This window comes from Piliocolobus tephrosceles, chromosome 6 (genome assembly GCF_002776525.5).
Source record: "Piliocolobus tephrosceles isolate RC106 chromosome 6, ASM277652v3, whole genome shotgun sequence".
NCBI classification, from domain to species: Eukaryota; Metazoa; Chordata; class Mammalia; order Primates; family Cercopithecidae; genus Piliocolobus; species Piliocolobus tephrosceles.
This window is the reverse complement of record NC_045439.1, coordinates 28831012-28850541: the sequence shown is the minus strand read 5'-3', so window position 1 is coordinate 28850541 and position 19530 is coordinate 28831012. Positions and strand designations below refer to the sequence as shown.

Here is a 19530-nt window from a genome sequence, read left to right as displayed (position 1 = left end):
TGAGGCAGGAGAATCGCTTGAACCCGGAAGGTAGAGGTTGTAGTGAGCTGAGATTGTGCCATTGTGCTGCACTCTAGCCTGGGCAACGAGAGTGAAACTCTGTCTGAAAAAAAAAAAAAAAGAACCCAGCTTACACATAAGAGATCAATCCATAATTTTCACTCATTTAAAAAACCCTATTACCATATGAACTCAATATTCAATGCCAGTAATTTAAGAAGGGGGCAGGACAGAAGAGACATGTAAATTTAATAATATGCATTGCAAACAGTAGGTACCAAACTGGCTTCCAGCCAGTCCTCCACACAAGGAAGTTAGGATGTTTCAAAGAGCCCATATAATAAAACAATTTTGGCACATCATGTTTCTAGAAAGGAGCACTTAATTCTCTTTTAAATACCAATATCCCTTTAGGAAGATGGTAGTCAATAGTATCTTCATTTTGTGAATGAGGAAACCGAGGTCCAGAGAACTGTAAAGTAACCTGGACCGCAATATAGTGAGTCAAATTGTTGGGGATACAAAGATTAAAACTTGGCGTTGCCTACATTTTCCAAGCCGCCTACCCTCAGACAAAACAGCAGTGACTGGAATATCAAGAAATGTTCTCTCTTCTGTGAGACAGCCACAAAGAATACTCAGGGCAGAGCAGGGTGGTGTAGGGCAGAAACAGTCAGAGGGCTTCAACAGCATGAACAATACAGCAAAGAAAAACAGAAAAAAAAAAAAACCTAATCCCAGATACACTAAACCCCAAAGACAGATATAGATCTTTAATTTAAAATCAAGTGAGTTTATTCATGGAGAAAACAGTAACAAAACACCCTTGTGACTTTTTTATTTCAACAATTAAAATTGCATTAAAAAGCCAACAGGGAGTTTGGAGACCGAAATGACATGTGGAGAAACTAAATTCCCCTTTCCTTGGGTTTACATACATTTATCTTTTAGGCAAGACAGATAGTTGTGATTAATTTCTTTTCTACGAGACAAGATTTTCCAGTTCCATTGTTTTCATGTGTAAAGGATTCTTCTGTGAGAGCCAGAGAAGATCAAAGAATTTGATGATGACTGAGGGAGTTAAGAAGATGAGACTAATAGCTGGTTCACGGAACCACAATTTTACCATAAATTATCAGATGCAGTGGAGGGAGGGGTACTGTATTTCCCATTAATAAAATCTGAGGTATTTAAAGACTGCAGACATGGAAATTCGCTTCTACCTTCCTCAAAGGAAATGGCAGAGGCTGAGAAGGCTGTCGTGGAAGAACATACCTCCTTGGACTGACTTCTCAACATTACAGCCAACATGTAACTAGGTTCAGACCATGTCAAACACTTCTCTCAGCAAAGTGGCTAATGAGTTTACTTCTGCATGGGTTCCAAGGCAACAATGTGATCATCAATGAATTCTTCCCTGTCCCTGTTTTTGGCTTGTCTGGGTGCTGAAGTCCATGGCAATACAAAATAACATGGTCATTTATGGTAAGCAGATGCCTGAGTAAAAGGATGGGATCTCCACGTCTCAGCTGTCAGGGTTTATCCTGGCCCGTTTTACTTGGCTATTCTGGTCATCCAGATGGCAGAAACCTTCTGTACTGATGTCTCTTTTTTTATCCTCGATGGGTTCTAGAGGGAAATTCTGGTCTGTGGCCAGGACCTGTCGGACAGTCATGTTAACACGAGCAGTCTTCAAGTAGCTGGCACACACCTGCCAGTCCTCCATAGAACAGGGCTCTATCATTGAATCTCTGGGGAGGACAGCAGGGAGAGGTGCCTCTAGGCAGTGAGGCAGGCCTTCCCCGTCTGGATTTGGAAGGACACGAGGGACTGCGTGGTTCAATAGGCGGCTGAAACCCGACATTATCATGATGTCACCACTGTGCATAAACATGGCCGTGGGGGCCTCATCCCTTTGAAGACCACCCAGGAGAAAGATGGCAGACTGTCCAAAGCTACAAAAAGTAAGTAAAAACAACAAGCAAGAGTAAGTTTTGTTTATTAACTATGACTGGGAAAGTTACTGCCAACTGTGTTATTTTCTAATTTCAACTTGATATTTATTGCTCCCAAATCCTCCTTTTAAAACTGTGCTAAGATCCTTCTCTTCTGGCTTGTGTCTATGAGTGACCAACTCATGACCTTCTACCTATACTTATGACAGCCCATAGAACTGCTGCAAAATAAAATCTGATGCAGTTAAATAAGCAAATGAAGAACTTAGCTTTAACATTATCCATTTAAATTTTATTGATGCTTTTTTAAAAAGATAGAGTCTTATTTCGTCACCCAGGCTGGAGTGCAGTGGCGCGATCTCGGCTCACTGCAACCTCAGCCTCCTGGGTTCAAGTGATTCTTGTGCCTCAGCCTCTGGAGTAGCTGGGATTACAGGCGTGAGCCACCATGCCTAATTTCTGTATTTCAGTAGAGACAGGGTTTTACCATGTTGGCCAGGCTGGTCTCAAACTCCTGACCTCAAGTGATCCACTGGCCTCGGCCTCCCAAAGTACTGGGCTTACAGGCGTGAGCCACCATGCCCAGCCTACTGATGTGCCTTTGAGTCTTTCAATAAAATCATTTGAGTTCTTTACTATGTTTACCATTCTTCATTTTAAAGATAAGGCAATTAATAAAAGGCACTTTGCCGAGATACAGGTGCAAAACTTGGCACAAATTTAAACTTACTTTTAGGGAGACAAGGAGAATAAACCACTCAGGCTTTTGTGCTTTGCTCTATATTTTGCTCTTCTATTCCAAAGGTCACTCGCTTTGCTTTTATGGCCTTCCACTTGTCTATTCCACAGAGCACTGACAATACCTTTTATTATAAAAGGTAGGCTACGGCCAGGTGCGGTGGCTCATACCTGTAATCTCAGCACTTTGGGAGGCCAAAGTGGGCGGATTGCCTGAGTTCAGGAGTTCACGACCAGCCTGGGCAACACAGTGAAACTCCATCTCTACTAAAATACAAAAAAAAAAAAAATTAGCTGGACATGGTGGTGTGCACCTGTAGTCCCAGCTATTCGGGAGGCTAAGGCAGGAGAATCACTTGAACCCGGGAGGCGGAGGTTGCAGTGAGCCGAGACCACGCCATTGTACTCCAGCTTGGGTGACAGAATGAGACTCTGTCTCAAAAAAAATAAAAAATAAAAAATAAAAATAAAACAAAAGGTAGGTTCCATGTGTCTTAAACAGAGATAGTAACTATAACGCTAAAATTCCCAGAAGTGGAAGATTATAGTCCAGCCATTTTTTAAAAAGTTAAATACCTGTATTTATTTTAGAGTAAAATGCCTTAGAAAAAAGAATTAAATGATAAAAAGTAATCCCAAATCCCTGGAACTAACTCACCTGAATGACAGCAAGGGTTTGGAGTGATCTAGCTCAGATCTGTCTACGTGGATTCCCAGTGTGGAGTCCAGGCGGTAGTAATTCAGGATCCCTGCTTCGGCTCGGAAACCCTGAAATCCACAGGCAGCGGCTACTTGCTCTGAGAGGAAAGCCAGGTCAGAAGGGAAAGGTGTGTAATGATCTGCTGAGTATTTCTTTGGTAAATGTAGAGAGAATAAGAAAAATAAACAATGATCTCAGGAATATAGGAAACTGTGGCATAAGATTAATTACCACTTTAATCTTATTTATAAAGTCACATTAACATATTAACACAGCATTATCTGTCCATCCTTTTTTTTTTTTTTTAAAAGACAGGGTGTCATTCTGTTACCCAGGCTAAAGTCCAGTGGTGTGATCATGGCTCACTGTAGCCTAGACCTCCTGGGCTCAGTGATCCTCCTACCTCAGTCTCCCAAGTAGGTAGGACCACAGGTGTGTGCCACCATGCCTGGCTAATTTTTTTTTTTTTTGGCAGAGGCGGGGTCTCCCTATGTTGCCTAGACTGGTCTCAAACGATCCTCCTGCCTCAGTCTCCCAAAGCATTGTGATTACAGACATGAGCCACCATGCCCGGTCTATCCATCCATTCTTGAGGTATCCAATGATCTAATAATGAATCATTCAAAAACCCAAGCACCTGTTATATAACAGGCACTGTGCTATATACGGTATTGAGTCTACACATGAAGCAATTACTCCACCACCCTCTAGTTAGTATAGTATACTCTATCTGCAAATGAGATAGTTCTGTTAGGGTAAAAAGGCAACTCAAAATGTCACTGCCAAGAGGTGCCCAAGGAAACACAATGACTAAATATAATGTAGTATCCTGGGTAAGATGCTGGATATTGGAAAATGAGATATAAGAACAAAGATATTAGCTAAAAACTAAGGAAATCTAAATGAAGTACAAATGCTGCTATTACAGTAATGTATTACTATTGGTTAACTATTTGAGACAAAGGTAAAATCTAAAACTATCCTAAACTAAAAAGTTAATTTATAAAAAGGCAACTCAAATACTATAGCCAGTTCGGTTTTGGATCTCTCAGCTTGCAACATGGCTTAGTGGCAATTTGACTGGTCAATCTGATGGGATGACATGCTTAAAACATCGGAACTAACTCTCAATTATAGCATGGTCAAGGCAGGCCTTTAAATTGGAAGTAATTTCCTGAACTTCCCTAACTGTCTCTGTTTTTACACCTAAGGATCACAAATATATTTTTCCACTTAAAAAAAATATATCAAAGGCCATATACTTTTTTTTCTTTTGAGACTGAGTCTTGTTCTGTCGCCTAGGCTGGAGTGCAGTGGCACGACCTTGGCTCACTGCAACCTCCGCCTCCCAGGTTCGAGTGATTCTCCTGCCTCAGCCTCCTGAGCAGCTGGGATTACAGGCGCCCGCCACCATGCCTGGCTTATTTTTGTATTTTTAGTAGAGACAGGGTTTCACGATGTTGGCCAGGGTGGTCTTGAACTTCTGGCCTCAAGTGATCCGCCTGCCTCGACCTCCCAAAGTGCTGGAGTACAGGTGTGAGCCATCATGCCTGGCCTGGCCATAATACTCTCTGTAACATCTTTCTGCACGAGTGACATGGCTGCAGTTATGATTAAGACTTACATTTACAGTTTCCTATATGGATGAATCTGAGGGCTATTTGGGCTACATGTACCTGACACTCTTCTTTTGTCTTGATGCTCCTCTGCTCTCACTTCTTTCTTTCCTAAATTAACCTCAAATCTGATCAGAAAATCCACTTTTGCCTCATGTCTCTCCTAGAGTCTGGATGTATTGTAGCTGAAGCAGCAGAGTCACAGGTCTGGACAGAAAGTATTTACTTTGGCCAGAAGTGACCTTTAACTTCAGGTGTTAAGGAAGACTTTTGATGAATGGCCTTGTCTCTTCAGATGGAACTTTTCCGGTTTTTATTTTTTCTCCTTTCACTGAACTGCAAATTAGAAGAGTTCCTATTTAATTTCTCAAAATTCCAACTGTGGTTAGAGAACTTTAAGTTTTCCTTTATCATTTTAAGCTTTAGTCCTTCAGATAATCAACCAGTCAAGGCTGTCATTCTAGCTGTAAATAGCCTCTGCTATAATGAAATAATCACCCTTTTGGGCTTTCAACCCTGTCAAAACTGTCTCTGCATTACTCACTACTTTTTCTTTTAAAATTCTCTTTCACTTTTCTCTGACTGCTCATTCAGTTTTTGGTAATTTTTACTCCCTATTTTTCTTAGTCAGTGAGGTTAACTTTGAGGTCTTTGGGAAAAACAATGTCAACAAAAATATTATCACCAAAAAAAAAAAAAAGCTAACATTTATTGTGATAATGCATTTAATGGCTTAGAATAGCCAGACACCATTGAGATCACTTTACAGGCTTTGATCACTTAATTTTCACAACTGCCTTATGAGGTAGGTACTATCATTACTGGAGGAAGGATTCAAACTCAGGCTGTCTAATCCAAAGAAAATCACACGGCATTTCCCCCAAACACAAATATCTAGCTTCCTACTGAGTCTGTATTGCTGAAAATAAGAATTGTATCACAATTTTTTTTTTTTTTTTGAGATGGAGTCTTGCTCTGTCGCCCGGGCTGGAGTGCAGTGGCCGGATCTCAGCTCACTGCAAGCTCCGCCTCCCGGGTTTACGCCATTCTCCTGCCTCAGCCTCCGGAGTAGCTGGGACTACAGGTGCCCGCCACCTCGCCCGGCTAGTTTTTTGTATTTCTTAGTAGAGACGGGGTTTCACCATGTTAGCCAGGATGGTCTCAATCTCCTGACCTCGTGATTCGCCCGTCTTGGCCTCTGAAAGTGCTGTGATTACAGGCTTGAGCCACCGCGCCCGGCCCACGAATATTTTTAGAACAAATCTGTCATTATTTGGAGCAGTTAATGTATCTGTTAATAAGTTGGGTTGACTGAAACTGTGGAGCTTTTAGAAAGTAACTGGTTACTGCGAGGCTGAGGTGTGAGGATCACCTGAGTCTGGGGAGGCCGAGGCTACAGTGACTATGCCACTGCACTCCAGCCCAGGTGACAGTATAAGACCATTACAAAAAAAAAAAGACAGACAAAGAAAGTAACTGGTTAGTAGGCAAAGAAAATGGTCTATACCAGTATGTTTTATTCATTCAATCAATCAGTATATTCACTTGGTGGCAAATGTCTAATTGAGACAAGAGGCACTGCACTGCTAGTGACAAGGCATTTTCTAAAGCATAGATGATAGGAAAGAAGAAATCGCAGCTCAAGAAAACATGAAACTGTCAACTCTAGGAAATTCTTACCCACCTCCCTCCTTCCCAGACATTATAGGGCAGGCAAAGGTATCCATTTCTTTCCTTTTTTTTGCGACAGGGTCTTGCTCTGTCACCTAGTTGGGACTGCAGTGGTGTGATCCTGGCTCACTACAACCTCTGCTTCCCAGGCTCCCCTCCCTCCCCAGTCTCCTGAGTAGCTGGAACCACAGGCATGTGTCACCACACTTGGCTAATTTTTCTATTTTTTTGTAGAGATGAGGTTTCGCTATGTTGCCCCAGGCTGGTCTGGAACTCCTGAGCTCCAGCGATCTTCCCACCTCAGCCTCCCAAAGTGCTGGGATTACAGGCGTGAAACACTTCGTGCAATCGGTATCTATATGTTCACAGTTCTTTTGTGAGGTGATAAATTAGAACAACTGAAATACATGGAGCTTCTTTTACTCCATGCAGAAATTATGTAGAAAAATAAATGCTCTTGAATGTGGCTTTTGTTGCACAATACAAATTAAAAAAAAAAAAAAAAAAAAGGAAAAATATATGCTCAACAAACTCTCACCAATAATGGAAATAAAGATGGTGAGAACTGCTCTTGAAAACAGTTGTATATTCCTGGAACCTACTGTGAGAAAGCACTGGTGACTTCTGATATAATAAAATTCATTCCTCTTGAGATACTTAAAGAGAGATTTTCTTTTTCTTTTTTGAGACAGAGTCTTGCTCTGTCGCCCAGGCTGGAGTGCAGTGGTGCGATCTTGGCTCATTGCAACCTCCACCTCCTGGGTCCAAGTAATCCCCCCACCTCAGCCTCTTAAGTAGCTGGGACTGTAGGTGTGTGCCACCAGGCCCGGCAAACTTTTGTATTTTTTGCAGAGACAGGGTTGTGCCACGTTGCCCAGGCTGGCAGCAAACTCCTGACCTTAAGTGATCCGCCCACCTCAGCTTCCCAAAGTGCTGGCATTACAGATGTGAGCCACGGCACCTGGCCCAGTTGAGACTTTTTTTAAGGAAATAAAAGAAAGGGATCCTCCCACAAATGTATAATCTTGGTATCTTAAGCGTGGCCAGGAAGAAATACAACTATGTGGGCTAAAGAAGCCTATAAACAGAAAACAAAAGAATTAAGAAAACCTGAATACCTTACTGTCCCAGTTATAATGGTAGCCTAGGGTCACCCAACGCAGTTTCTCCAGTAAACTTCGGGGTCTCCGTTTGGTCACTTCTTTATACCTGCAAAGATTGGTGACAAAAGAGCATTTATTCATGTAAAATTGCAGCAATAGCCGTTTGTATGGACTCTGGAGTTAAATTTAGTATTACATGGTATAAGCTGTTAGCCAAGACTCAGTAGGAGAATTTAGAAGAGATAAATGAGTAGACCACAAATACATTAACACAGAAAAACATGTTAGCACTTCTAATTTATACTTCTTCGTTCTAAATCTGCTGCTGAATGGGGTCAACTTTAAATCACAAGCCTCCAGCATCTTGGTAACGATAAAATAAGAATGACAACAATGACAATAGAAATGTCTTTGCCAGTCCATGGGAAATGGTACCAAGAGCACTATGGGCAACCAAAAATATGACTTACAGAACGTTTTCAGTTTGGTTTGCTAAAAGTAGGGTATGGTTAATCACAATGATTTCTATGTTTCTATAATGATGGTGGCTTCCCAGAATTGCAGGTTGGGAAAAAAAAGTTTAGCAAAATATAGTGTATAGTACAATAAAAAATAACTGGTTTAACATGACTTCTTTAACTCTGTATAACATAACTTAGATAACCGAGGCTTAGCTAACAATTAAGGCAACACTGTAACTGACTGGGTTTCTGACATACCGTTGTTCAAACCACAATAGGTTTCTGTAAAAATGAGAGGTGCTCTTTCTGCAATTACATCTTGTCTGATTGAATCTATGTGATTAACTACTCTTTTTTCTTTCTTTTTTTTTTTTTAAGAGATGGAATTTCACTCTTGTTGCCCAGGTTGGATGGAGTGCAATGGTGCGATCTCAGCTCACCACAACCTCTGCCTCCCAGGTTCAGGCAATTCTCCTGCCTCAGCCTCCTGAGTAGCTGGGATTACAGGCATGCACCACCACACCTGGCTAATTTTGTATTTTTAGTAGAGACGGGGTTTCTCCATGTGAGGCTGGTCTTGAACTCCTGACCTCAGGTGATCCGCCTGCCTTGGCCTCCCAAAGTGCTGGGATTACAGGTGTGAGCCACTGTGCCTGGCCCACTACTCTCTTTCTAAGGAGGAAGCTTGTTTGGCTCACCTCCAAATATCTAAAAACATGAGAATGGTAGGTCTAATGATTTAATTTTTCTCTATGTTATTTACATCATTGATCAATCAAAATTTTTTTTTGTCCAAAAACTATGGCTGTTTAGAAAAGAAAAAATTCCTTACAGGAATCTGATTGTGACAGGAAATGACAAATATAAGAATAGAAAGTCTAAGGAGAAATTAGAGGGAAACTGAACGCAGTATAAAGTCTAGTACTAAAGTAAATAGCAGACTTTAAGGGGCACGAGAATTAAGAAAAAGGAGAGCTCAAAGTCAGCTGTCGAATCAGTTGGGGCTTTTTGGCAGAGCTGGGAGTTGAGCACGGCACTGAACAATGGGCAGCATTTAAGTAGGGAGTGATGCAGCAGGCAATATGGGCACACAGCACAGGCAAAAGCAAAGGATTTATTGAGGCCCACACTGTTAAGTGGCACTCATCTTGATGTTTGACAAAGAGTAATAGATGCTATCTGTCCTCACAGAGTTTACATTCTAAGGACATCACGACACATACATACATCAAGACCAGCAGATAAAAAGGAATGGACAAACACTGATTTATTTAGGACAGGTGTGCAGAAAAGAGACATAGCAGACTTGACTGATGGTCTGCTTACAAAGATGGTCCTTGGCAAGGTTCACACAATTCTCTGGAACCGTTAAGAGTGGCTTACTGCATCTAACCTGTGCAAACAATATGGCTCATGCTTTGCTTCTGGGAGGTTGTGACTTTGGCATGTGTCAGGCAGAGGCTGCCTACACGACAAGCTCCTAGTAAAAACCTTTGCACTGAGCTTCGTTGCTAGACATTTCACAGATTTTGTTACAATCCATTGTCATATCCTGTGTGACTTCCTTGGGAGAGGACTTTTGGATGCACACACTTGGCTTTTCCTGGACTTTGCTCCAGGCCCCTTTCCCTTTGCTGATCTTGCTTTGCATGCTTTCACTGTGATCAGTCTCATCTGTGAGTATGACCATATGCCGAGTCCTGTGAGTCCTCCTGACAAATCATCAGATTTGGGTGTGGTTTTGGGGACCCCCTGACACAACAGGAGACAGACAACTAATAATTTAGGGAAAAATATAAGGCTTGGCCACTGACAGCAACTAGCTGATTTGAACAATTACAATATGGATAGCAATCACACATTATTTAATATTTGTGCATAAAAACTGAAAAATGAAAAAATGTCATGTAGTTATTAACACAACTTGAGGTCTACCAACGTTTATTCAGCTAAAGGTACAAATCAAAGAACTCCCTGATGTTCTCCTCTAGAGAACATGTTCTATTTCAGTAGCCTGAGACAGAAAAATAAGTATGACTCATGTGGACTTTGTGGTTAATGGAAATATAGATGTAGCTCCAGAGTTACATAAGTACCCTACAGAGGTGATCCATTCTATTTCTCTTTCCAAGATATTACTTTGTAGCCAATTCCTTATTTTAAGGTAATCTCTAGGATACAAGAAAATGATGTTGAAGAAAAGGATGATGATGATCATATGAATATTGAATCTATGTGTTTTTGAGGAAGGGGAAAAAGAGAGATGGTAGAAGTGGTAGAAAAAGATGAAAGAAGTTGGTCATCTGAGACTGGAATCCAGAACTCAAAATTATCTAAATGGCAAAGAGTCTTTTCAAAAATTTTTTTTAGAGACGGCTTCTTGCTTTGTTACCCAGGCTGGAGGGCAGTGGCATGATCTTGGCTCACTGCAACCTCCGCCTCCCAGATTGAAGTGATTCTCTGCCTAAGCCACCTAAGTAGCTGGGATTACAGGCATGCACTACCACACCTAGCTAATTTTTGTATTTTTAGTAGAGACAGGATTTCACCTTGTTGGCCAGACTCGTCTCGAACTCCTGACCTCAGGTGATCCACCCACCTCAGCCTCCCAAAGTGCTGGGATTACAGTCATGAGCCACTGCGCCTGGCCTATTTTTATTGTTTAATTAAAACAAAAAAGAGAAATATAGAGATGTGGTCTCACTATGTTATCCAGGATGATCTTGAACTCCTTACCTCAAGCAATCACTTCTGCCCTGACCTCCCAGGGTGCCAAGTGAGCCACCACACCAAGCTGCAGTCTTTTTTTTTTTTTTTCTTTTAAAAAAAAAAAAAAAACAGTCCAGGGGTATTTTATTTTAACACCTATTATGCTATGAATCCATAGAAAATAGGTTCCAGCAGCTCAGGCTCCTTCCCATTGGTTCTCACAAAGTGTGCTTCTCTGGGTGGAGCAGGCTGGCACTTCAGTCGAACCCAGGTACCTTTCTCTTTGGCTTCTTTTTCTGATCATTTTCCTTCACGTGCTTCAGGAAGCTATCTCAGCTCTTAGAGTGCTTAATGTGCTCAATACACACATTAATTCTCTTGGCAAGAATCTTGCCCTCAACTTATTTGTTCACAACAATGCAAACAGCATGCTGGGGAACACTGTAGACTCTTCCAGTTTTGCCATGGCAACACTTGCAGGCCATTTTTGAACAGTACCCATTCCCATTCCCTTAATGTCAACAATATCATCCTCCTTTTTTTTTTTTGAGATGGAGTCTGCTCTGTTGCCTAGGCTGGAGTGCAGTGGTGTAATCTCAGCTCACCGCAGCCTCCACCTCCCACGTTCCAGCGATTTTCCTGCCTCAGCCTCCCGAGTAGCTGGGATTACAGGTATGCACCATCACACCCAGCTAATTTTTGTATTTTTAGTAGAGACAGGGTTTCACCATGTTGCCCAGGCTGGTCTTGAACTCCTGACCTCAGGTGATCCAACCACCTCAGCCTCCCAAAGTGCTGGGATTACAGGCATGAGCCACTGCATCTAGCTGACAATATCATCTTTCTTATATATATGCATATACATGGCCAAAGGAACAACTCTGTTTTTTAAAAGGCCTAAAAAACATCAGTCAGGTACCTTTCCTCTTTCCCTTTGTGTTTGTCATTTTGGCAAATGACTGGAAGATGGCAGGTCCAGCTGAAAGGCGCAAAGAGTCTTAAGAGCTCTACAGAAAGCCTTTAACAGAACCTGTCTGTATCCCACTTAATTTTTGCCCAGTGTTTTTCAAACTTTAATGTACATCAGAATCATCTAGAAGGCTTGTTGAAACTCACATGGCTGGGTCCAGGCCTACAAATTCTTATTCAGCAGGTCTGGGGTGGGGCCTAAGAACTGCATTACTAATAAGTTCCCAAATGATACTTATGCTGTTGGTCCAGGAACTACACTTTGAAAAACACTATTCTAGCCCAAACTAAAAAACAAAACACAATACCTTCCATTTCTTTCTAGCTCAATAACAGATTATTTTATTCTTTTTCTTTTTTTTTTTGAGATGGAGTTTTGCTTTTGTTGCCCAAGCTGGAGTGCAATGGTGCGATCTCAGCTCACTGCAACCTCCACCTCCCAGGTTCATGTGATTCTCCTGCCTCAGCCTCCCAAGGAGCTGGGAATACAGGCATGCACCACCTGTATTTTTAATAGAGATGGGGTTTCACCAGGTTGGCCAGGCTGGCTTTGAACTCTTGACCTCAGGTGATCCACCCACCTCAGCCTCCTAACAGTCATAGTTTGCTGCAGGCTCACACAATCCTCCCCACCTCAGCCTACTGAGTAGCTAGAACTACAGGTGTGTGCTACCATGCCCAGCTAATTTTTAATTTTTTTGTAGAGATGGGGGTCTCTCTACGTTGCCCAGGCTGGTCTTGAACTTCTAGTTTCAATCAGTCCTTCGGCGTTGGCCTCCCAAAGTATCGGGATTACAGACATGAGCCACCGTGCCCAGCCTCATTTTATGAAGAATCCATATTATCATATCAATGTCAGACTGATCTGAAACAATAAACGTAACAATAACGCAGCTTTGGAAATAATTCAAAAGGTGACAGTATTTTAGATATCTGATATGGCCACAACAAACTGCTTTTCCACCAAAAGATTTAGTCTAATATTCAAGAACAGAGGATATATTATTATAATTAACATAGGTTTATGCTATTAACAATAAAAATTATCAAAATTATAGTGACAGCATGAACAGAATCATCCTGTAATACACCTTTTCTAATTTAGTTCCTTTTCTAAGAAGCCAAAATCACATCTCTCACTGGGTGCGGTGGCTCACGCCTGTAATCCCAGCACTTTGGGAGGCTGAGGTGGGCAGATCACTTAAGGTTAGGAGTTCAATACCAGCCTGGCCAACATGGTGACACCCTGTATCTACGAAAAAAACAAAAACTAGCCAGGCATGGTGGGGAGTACCTGTAATCCCAGCTACTCAGGAAGCTGAGGTACGAGAACTGCTTGAACCCAGGAGGTTGCAGTGGGCCAAGATCATGCCACTGTACTCCGGCCTGGGTGACAGAGTGAGAGTCCGTCTTAAAAAAAACAAAGGACTCTAACTGTGTGATTATAAGAAAGGCTTTGAGCTGGGCATGGTGGCTCACGCTTGTAACCCTAGCACTTTGGGAGGCTGAGGTGGGCAAACTGCCTGAGCTCAGGAGTTGGAGACCAGCCTGGGCAACATGGTGAAACCTCATCTCTACTAAAAACACAAAAAATTAGCCAGGCATGGTGGTGCACGCCTGTAGTCCCAGCTACTTGGGAGGCTGAGGCAGCAGCCTGGGAGGAGAAGGTTGCAGTAGGCCAAGACTGTGCCACTGCACTCCAGCTTGGGCGATAGAGTGAGACCCTGTCTAAGAAAAAAAAAAAAGACTTTAAGGTTTTTGAGTTATATTATGGAGGACTGGTCCAAGGATGTAAAATAAGCCAGAGTTGAGTCTTACCTTGAAAAGCATTAAGTTCAGTCCTTATAACGAAAAAAAGAATAGCTTAAAAACTTGCTTACTGCAAGAAAAATTGTCATCTTTGAGTGTCTATGCCAGTTTTGGGAGAATGACATATATATTTTTGTAATGTATTAGACCCATGTAAGTGCACTAGACCCTCATTTTACATCCTCTTCTGAAAACTTGATTTCAATTCTTGCCTTTGTATTTTCTGAAAGGAAAGTAGCAACAACTGTTAATATCTGCCTTCAATACGTGAGAGCAGGACTGGCCAGCACTAAGCATTTCTTGTCTTAGTACTATTTAGGGACCTCTCTGGTTAACCATGGGCCTCTTGGGTAATGAAAATTCCAAGATTTCTTCTTGAACACTGTGAACAGTAAGACCAAAACCATTTAACATGCTTCCGGATCATTTTTAAGCATAAAATACTGAGAGAATCACTGAAGGGGGCGGATTGTTCTCTTTTTAAACCTGACTTGTCCAAAAGGAGGTCAAGAAGGATCAGTACCAATACAACTCTCACCCTGAAGAATGCAGGAAATATGTTGGCACCTAATACATCTTTATCCAATTATCCAAAAGAATGTTTTCAAGCAACCATGACCGTAATTATTGGGTCTCACTAAAAAAGAAACATGCTATGCTCCCTGCTGCCTTCTCCAGGCACTAGCAGGATGATGGATGGGTGGGCTGGCCACCTTCTCCCCTGGTGAATGTGCTCATACAGCAGTTTGCTTGGTTTCTGTCACGGGTAAGCGCCTTATGTAAGTGTTGGCATTTTTCTTAGCAATTGTTTTTTCTTTTTTGAGACGGAGTCTCGTTTTGTCACCAGGTTGGAGTGCAGTGTTTGTGATCTCGGCTCACTGCAACCTCCACCTTCTGGGTTCAAGTGATTCTCCTGCCTGGGCCTCTCTAGTAGCTGGGACTACAAGTGCGTGTCTCCAAGCCCAGCTAATTTTTGTATTTTTAGTAGAGATGGGGTTTCACCCTGTTGGCCAGGATGGTCTCAATTTCTTGACCTTGTGATCCACCTGCCTTGGCCTCCCAAAGTGCTGGGATTACAGGTGTAAGCCACTGTGCCCTGCCACCCCACTCTTTCAGTGTTTGAGTGCTTTCAGTTTTCTCTCCCTTCTCAACCTGACACTCCCAGTCACTCATTGCAAATGGACATCCAATGCCACCATAACTGCTAACATCCTTTTGCTATCTTGCAAATATTCAGTCTTCTCTAACCATCTAAACTGTCTTATCTAACCATCTTCTGTTCTAAACCTTCACCATTCATCTCAAGTCCTTAGTTTTGTTCTTATTTCCTTCTACGTTAGTGAGAAAACAGAAGCCTGCTCAAATGATCCAGTGAACAATTTCAACTTTCTTCTCCCACACCACTAAACTTCTCTAAATTTTCACCTGATCCTTCCTCCTGGTTACAGCTAATTCGCTACCTATACTATATCCTATTTCCCTGACACAGCCTCTGAGGCCTTTCTCCATTCATAGAATGTTTCTTCTCATACTTTCAAGTCCTCTTCTGAACTTGTTTTTTCCCTCTTGGCCTTCAAACATGTTTAATACTCCTACATACTTAAGAACAAACAACAAAAACATTTTCTCTGTCATTTATGCAAGCTACCTTGCTTATACCTCACCTCCTTCTACCCCTTACCCATCTTTCCTTCCCTTTATAATTAAACTTTTAAATAATTCAACATTTGCCTTCCTCACTCTCTCCCCTCACCATAATCTGACTCTTGTTTATATCACTACTGAATCTAGTTTTTCAGTTTTCATTACACCAATTAACTGTCAAATCCTAGACCTATTTGACATGGCTGGCCCTTCTCTTCTTGAAACATTTTCCTGTCTTAGCCTCTAACAGCATTTCTTCTGTTTTTCCTCATATCCTTCTGGCTGCTTGGTGTCTTTTCCTGCTCTATTTTCTTCACCCTGTGCTGATGCTTCCTGGGGCCAACAGCCTTCTTTTCTATAGATGAGAAAGAAAAGTGAAAAGAAAGGAAGAAAGAAAATCACATCTATTTTCAGCACTTCACTATGGCCTTCATGTGTAACTCCCTCATCTCATCTCTTTCTCTCCGCATCCCTCTCACCCTTACATTACTCCTAAGCTCAGTTCTGTATTTCCAAAATCATGCTGGACATCTCCACCTGGATACCCTATAGGCATTTCAAAAACAGTATGGCCCCAACTACACTAAGGATAGTCTCTGCTCATTCTTCTCTTCTTTCAATACTTATTTCCATTACAAGCCTTAGTATTACCCTCCCTGCCATGTAGAAATCTGTAGATAATTTTTAACTTTTTCTTTTCTCTCACTTTTTATAATTGCTTGGTAACTAAGCTCTGTAGACAACATCTTTTTGAGGCCTTTACCATCTTTTGCATCGATTAAACTCAATTCTTTTTTTTTTCTTTTGAGACAGAGTCTTGCCCTGTCGCCAGAATGGAGTGCAGTGGCGTGATCTCAGTTCATTGCAACCTCTGCCTCCCAGGTTCAAGAGATTCTCCTGCCTCAGCCTCCTGAGTAGCTAGGACTACAGGTGCATGCCGCCATGTCTGGATAATTTTTTGTAGTTTTAGTAGAGACAGAGTTTCACCATGTTGGCCAGGGTGGTCTTGATCTCTTGACCTCGTGATCCGTCCACCTCAGCCTCCCAGAGTGCTGGGATTACAGGTGTGAGCCACAGCACCCAGCCAAATTCTTTTTTTTTGGAGATGGAGTCTCATTCTGTCGCCCAGGCTGGAGTGCAGCAGTGCGATATTGGCTCACTGCAACCTCCACCTGTCGGGTTCAAGCGATTCTCTCACCTCAGCTTCCCTAGTAGCTGGGATTACAGGTACCTGCCACCATGCCTGGCTATTTTTTGTATTTTTAGTAGAAATGGGGGTTTCACCATGTTGGCCAGGCTGGTCTTGAATCCCCGACCTCAGGTGATCCCCCCCCGCCTCGACCTCCCAAAGTGCTGGAATTATAGGCGTGAACCACCGCACCTGGCCTAAATTCTTAATTGTGCTTTTTGCAACCACTGTATTTTCAGTCCATTTCCTCCACTACCACAGAGTTATTTTTCTGAAGTGAATAATCTGTTATTAATCCTGATAAATACCCACTGTTAATAGGACAAAGTCCACACTCTTATATGGCATGCAGAGCCATTTATATTCTGGCTCTAACTAACCTTGCTAGTCTCATCTCCAAGCATTTCCCACAAGGTATGCTATTCTCCCTGTTTTTCATGGCCGTGCCTCTGACTACACAGTTTTTTCTACTGAAATGCTCTACTCCACTCTCAGCCTAGCAGATTTTTCCAATTTGTTTTTTCATACACAGTTTACACTCACTTCTTCTGGGAAGCCTTTCTCCTAGCCAACTCCTATATTGTTCCCCCAAAGCACCCTGCAACTTCTATTCAAGTATACATGCTTTGGTATTGTAAATTCCTTATTTAAGTACCTGGGTTCCTCCTTTAACAGTCCCTCCCTCACTGGCTTTTATTCTTCTTCATAGCTATCCTAGCATCACATATTTTCTAAGACACAAATGTACATTATTTAATAAATTAGTGAAAATAAGAAAACTATATAGTCTTTAAATGATCCTTCTCAAATTTAGCGTTGTTCTTATTAGACTAATAAAGAGGGAATATGAATTTAATTGAAATAATATTTACTGAGCACCTTCTAATATATACAAAGAACTGTGGTAAGAATCAAGGCTACAAAATTTTCAAGATGGGAGAGGAAGGCAATGGAAGGAGATAGGGATAGATGACTCAATTCACTAGAATAAATGCTATACTAGCATTATCAACAGTCTTAAAGAAGTAGAAAGAGGAGAGGATTAATTCTGCTTCCACAATGAGGTTATCAGTGGGAAAAAACCTGTCACACACATAAAAATAGATAGAGTATTTCATAAGCTAATTTACAGAACAAATAAAGCTAAGTTGTTATTTGGCAACTATGTTGCACTGAATTAAAAAAAAATCAAGCAAAATAATTTAGAAAACAAAAAAAATAAGACAGGAAATTGTAGTTCTGGCTATTCAGGAGGCTGAGGTGGGAGAACTGCTTGAGCCCAGAAGTTCAAGGCAGCCTGGGCAACATAGCAAGACGCCATCTCTAAAAAAAGTAGCAATAAACAAACAAACAAACCAAAGCAAGAGGATAAAGAATGATGGGAAGTAGGAGATTCTTGTTGAGTGAATGATAAGGGAAGACTTTCTTCTAAGATGATAGTAGAACAAAGACTTAAAGGAAGCAAGACACCATTGATCTAAAGGAAGAGCTTCCTAGGTAGAAGAGCCTGTACAAAAAAAAAATCTGAGCATGCCTAATGTGTTTAAGGGTAGCACTGGAGGTCAACGTGGTGGAAAAGAACAAATGAAAAGGAAATGAGGTAGGAATGGTAGGAAATGAGAGTAGAGAGGTAGCTGGGGCCAGGTCTTCTCGGCCTTACAGCCATGGTTAAGAATTCTGGATTTTTTCTAAATGTGATGATGTTATGTAACAAAGAATGTGACTGGTCTTTGTCCCTGGCTCCTGCTAGGGAGATTCTAAACCCTTGAAATTTCCTGAGTGATAAAAGTGTCACTGTTAATTAAGGTGGGCCCTTGGAACCACACTTGAGTTTGTGCTAAGAAGGGAGGCTGGTTAGGCTACTGCAGCGCTCTAGGTAAGAGATGATGGCAGCTTAGACCAAGGCACTTGTGATGGAGATGGTGAGAAATGACTGAATTTATTCTGGCTTTGAAGTCTGGGATATATACTAGAGGGTTGCATTTAAAGTTTTTTTAATCCTTGCACAGTGGCTGCATTCTACGTCTGGGATATGTCATGTTAGATTTATGTCACGTTAGATTTATCTGGTCTCCTGCTGATGAACTCTTAGGCTGTTTCACATTTTTTTTTTCTGTTATAAACAATGTCACCATGAAGATGTTTACACATAACTTTTTTTTTTTTTGAGACGGAGTTTCACTCTTGTTGCCCAGGCTGGAGTGCAATGGTGTGATCTCGGCTCACCGCAACCTCCGCCTCCCGGGTTCAAGCGATTCTCTGGCCTCAGCCTACTGAGTAGCTGGGATTATAGGCATGCGCCACCATGCCCAGCTAATTTTGTAGTTTTAGTAGAGACGGGGTTTCACCATGTTGGTCAGGCTGGTCTTGAACTCCTGACCTCAGGTGATCTGCCCGACCCGGCCTACCGAAGTGCTGGGATTACAGGCGTGAGCCACTGTGCCCAGCCTGCACCTAACTGTTGTACACTTGTACAACAATCTCTAGCTACGCTATTCACTTTGAAAAAACCATAGAATTGAGGTACTCTAATTTTCTGAACAGTTCTTGAGTTCAAATATTTTTTAAAATAATTTTTGCTTTTGCTTAAGTTCAAGTATTTCTTCTTCATTTCCTATTTAAAGTTTTTTCGGCCGGGCGCGGTGGCTCAAGCCTGTAATCCCAGCACTTTGGGAGGCCGAGACGGGCGGATCACGAGGTCAGGAGATCGAGACCATCCTGGCTAACACGGTGAAACCCCGTCTCTACTAAAAAATACAAAAAACTAGCTGGGCAAGGTGGTGGCTGCCTGTAGTCCCAGCTACTCGGGAGGCTGAGGCAGGAGAATGGCGTGAACCCGGGAGGCGGAGCTTGTAGTGAGCTGAGATCTGGCCACTGCACTCCAGCCTGGGCCACAGAGCGAGACTCCATCTCAAAAATAAATAAATAAATAAATAAATAAATAAATAAATAAATAAATAAATAAA

The 19530-nt window shown here is 41.9% G+C and overlaps 1 protein-coding gene across 1 annotated transcript in view; it reads right to left on the bottom strand.

The window, feature by feature from the left end:
• Positions 1–772: 772 nt before the first annotated feature.
• ALKBH1 (alkB homolog 1, histone H2A dioxygenase) overlaps positions 773–19530 on the bottom strand; it is a 35489-nt gene continuing 16731 nt past the window's right edge. The window contains exons 4-6 of the mRNA XM_023184953.2: positions 7799–7889; positions 3352–3545; positions 773–1955 (exon numbers count right to left, since the gene is read on the bottom strand). Coding sequence (XP_023040721.1) covers positions 1526–1955; positions 3352–3545; positions 7799–7889 — 715 coding nt within the window. The 3' untranslated portion in view covers positions 773–1525. The remainder of the gene's footprint in view (positions 1956–3351; positions 3546–7798; positions 7890–19530) is intronic.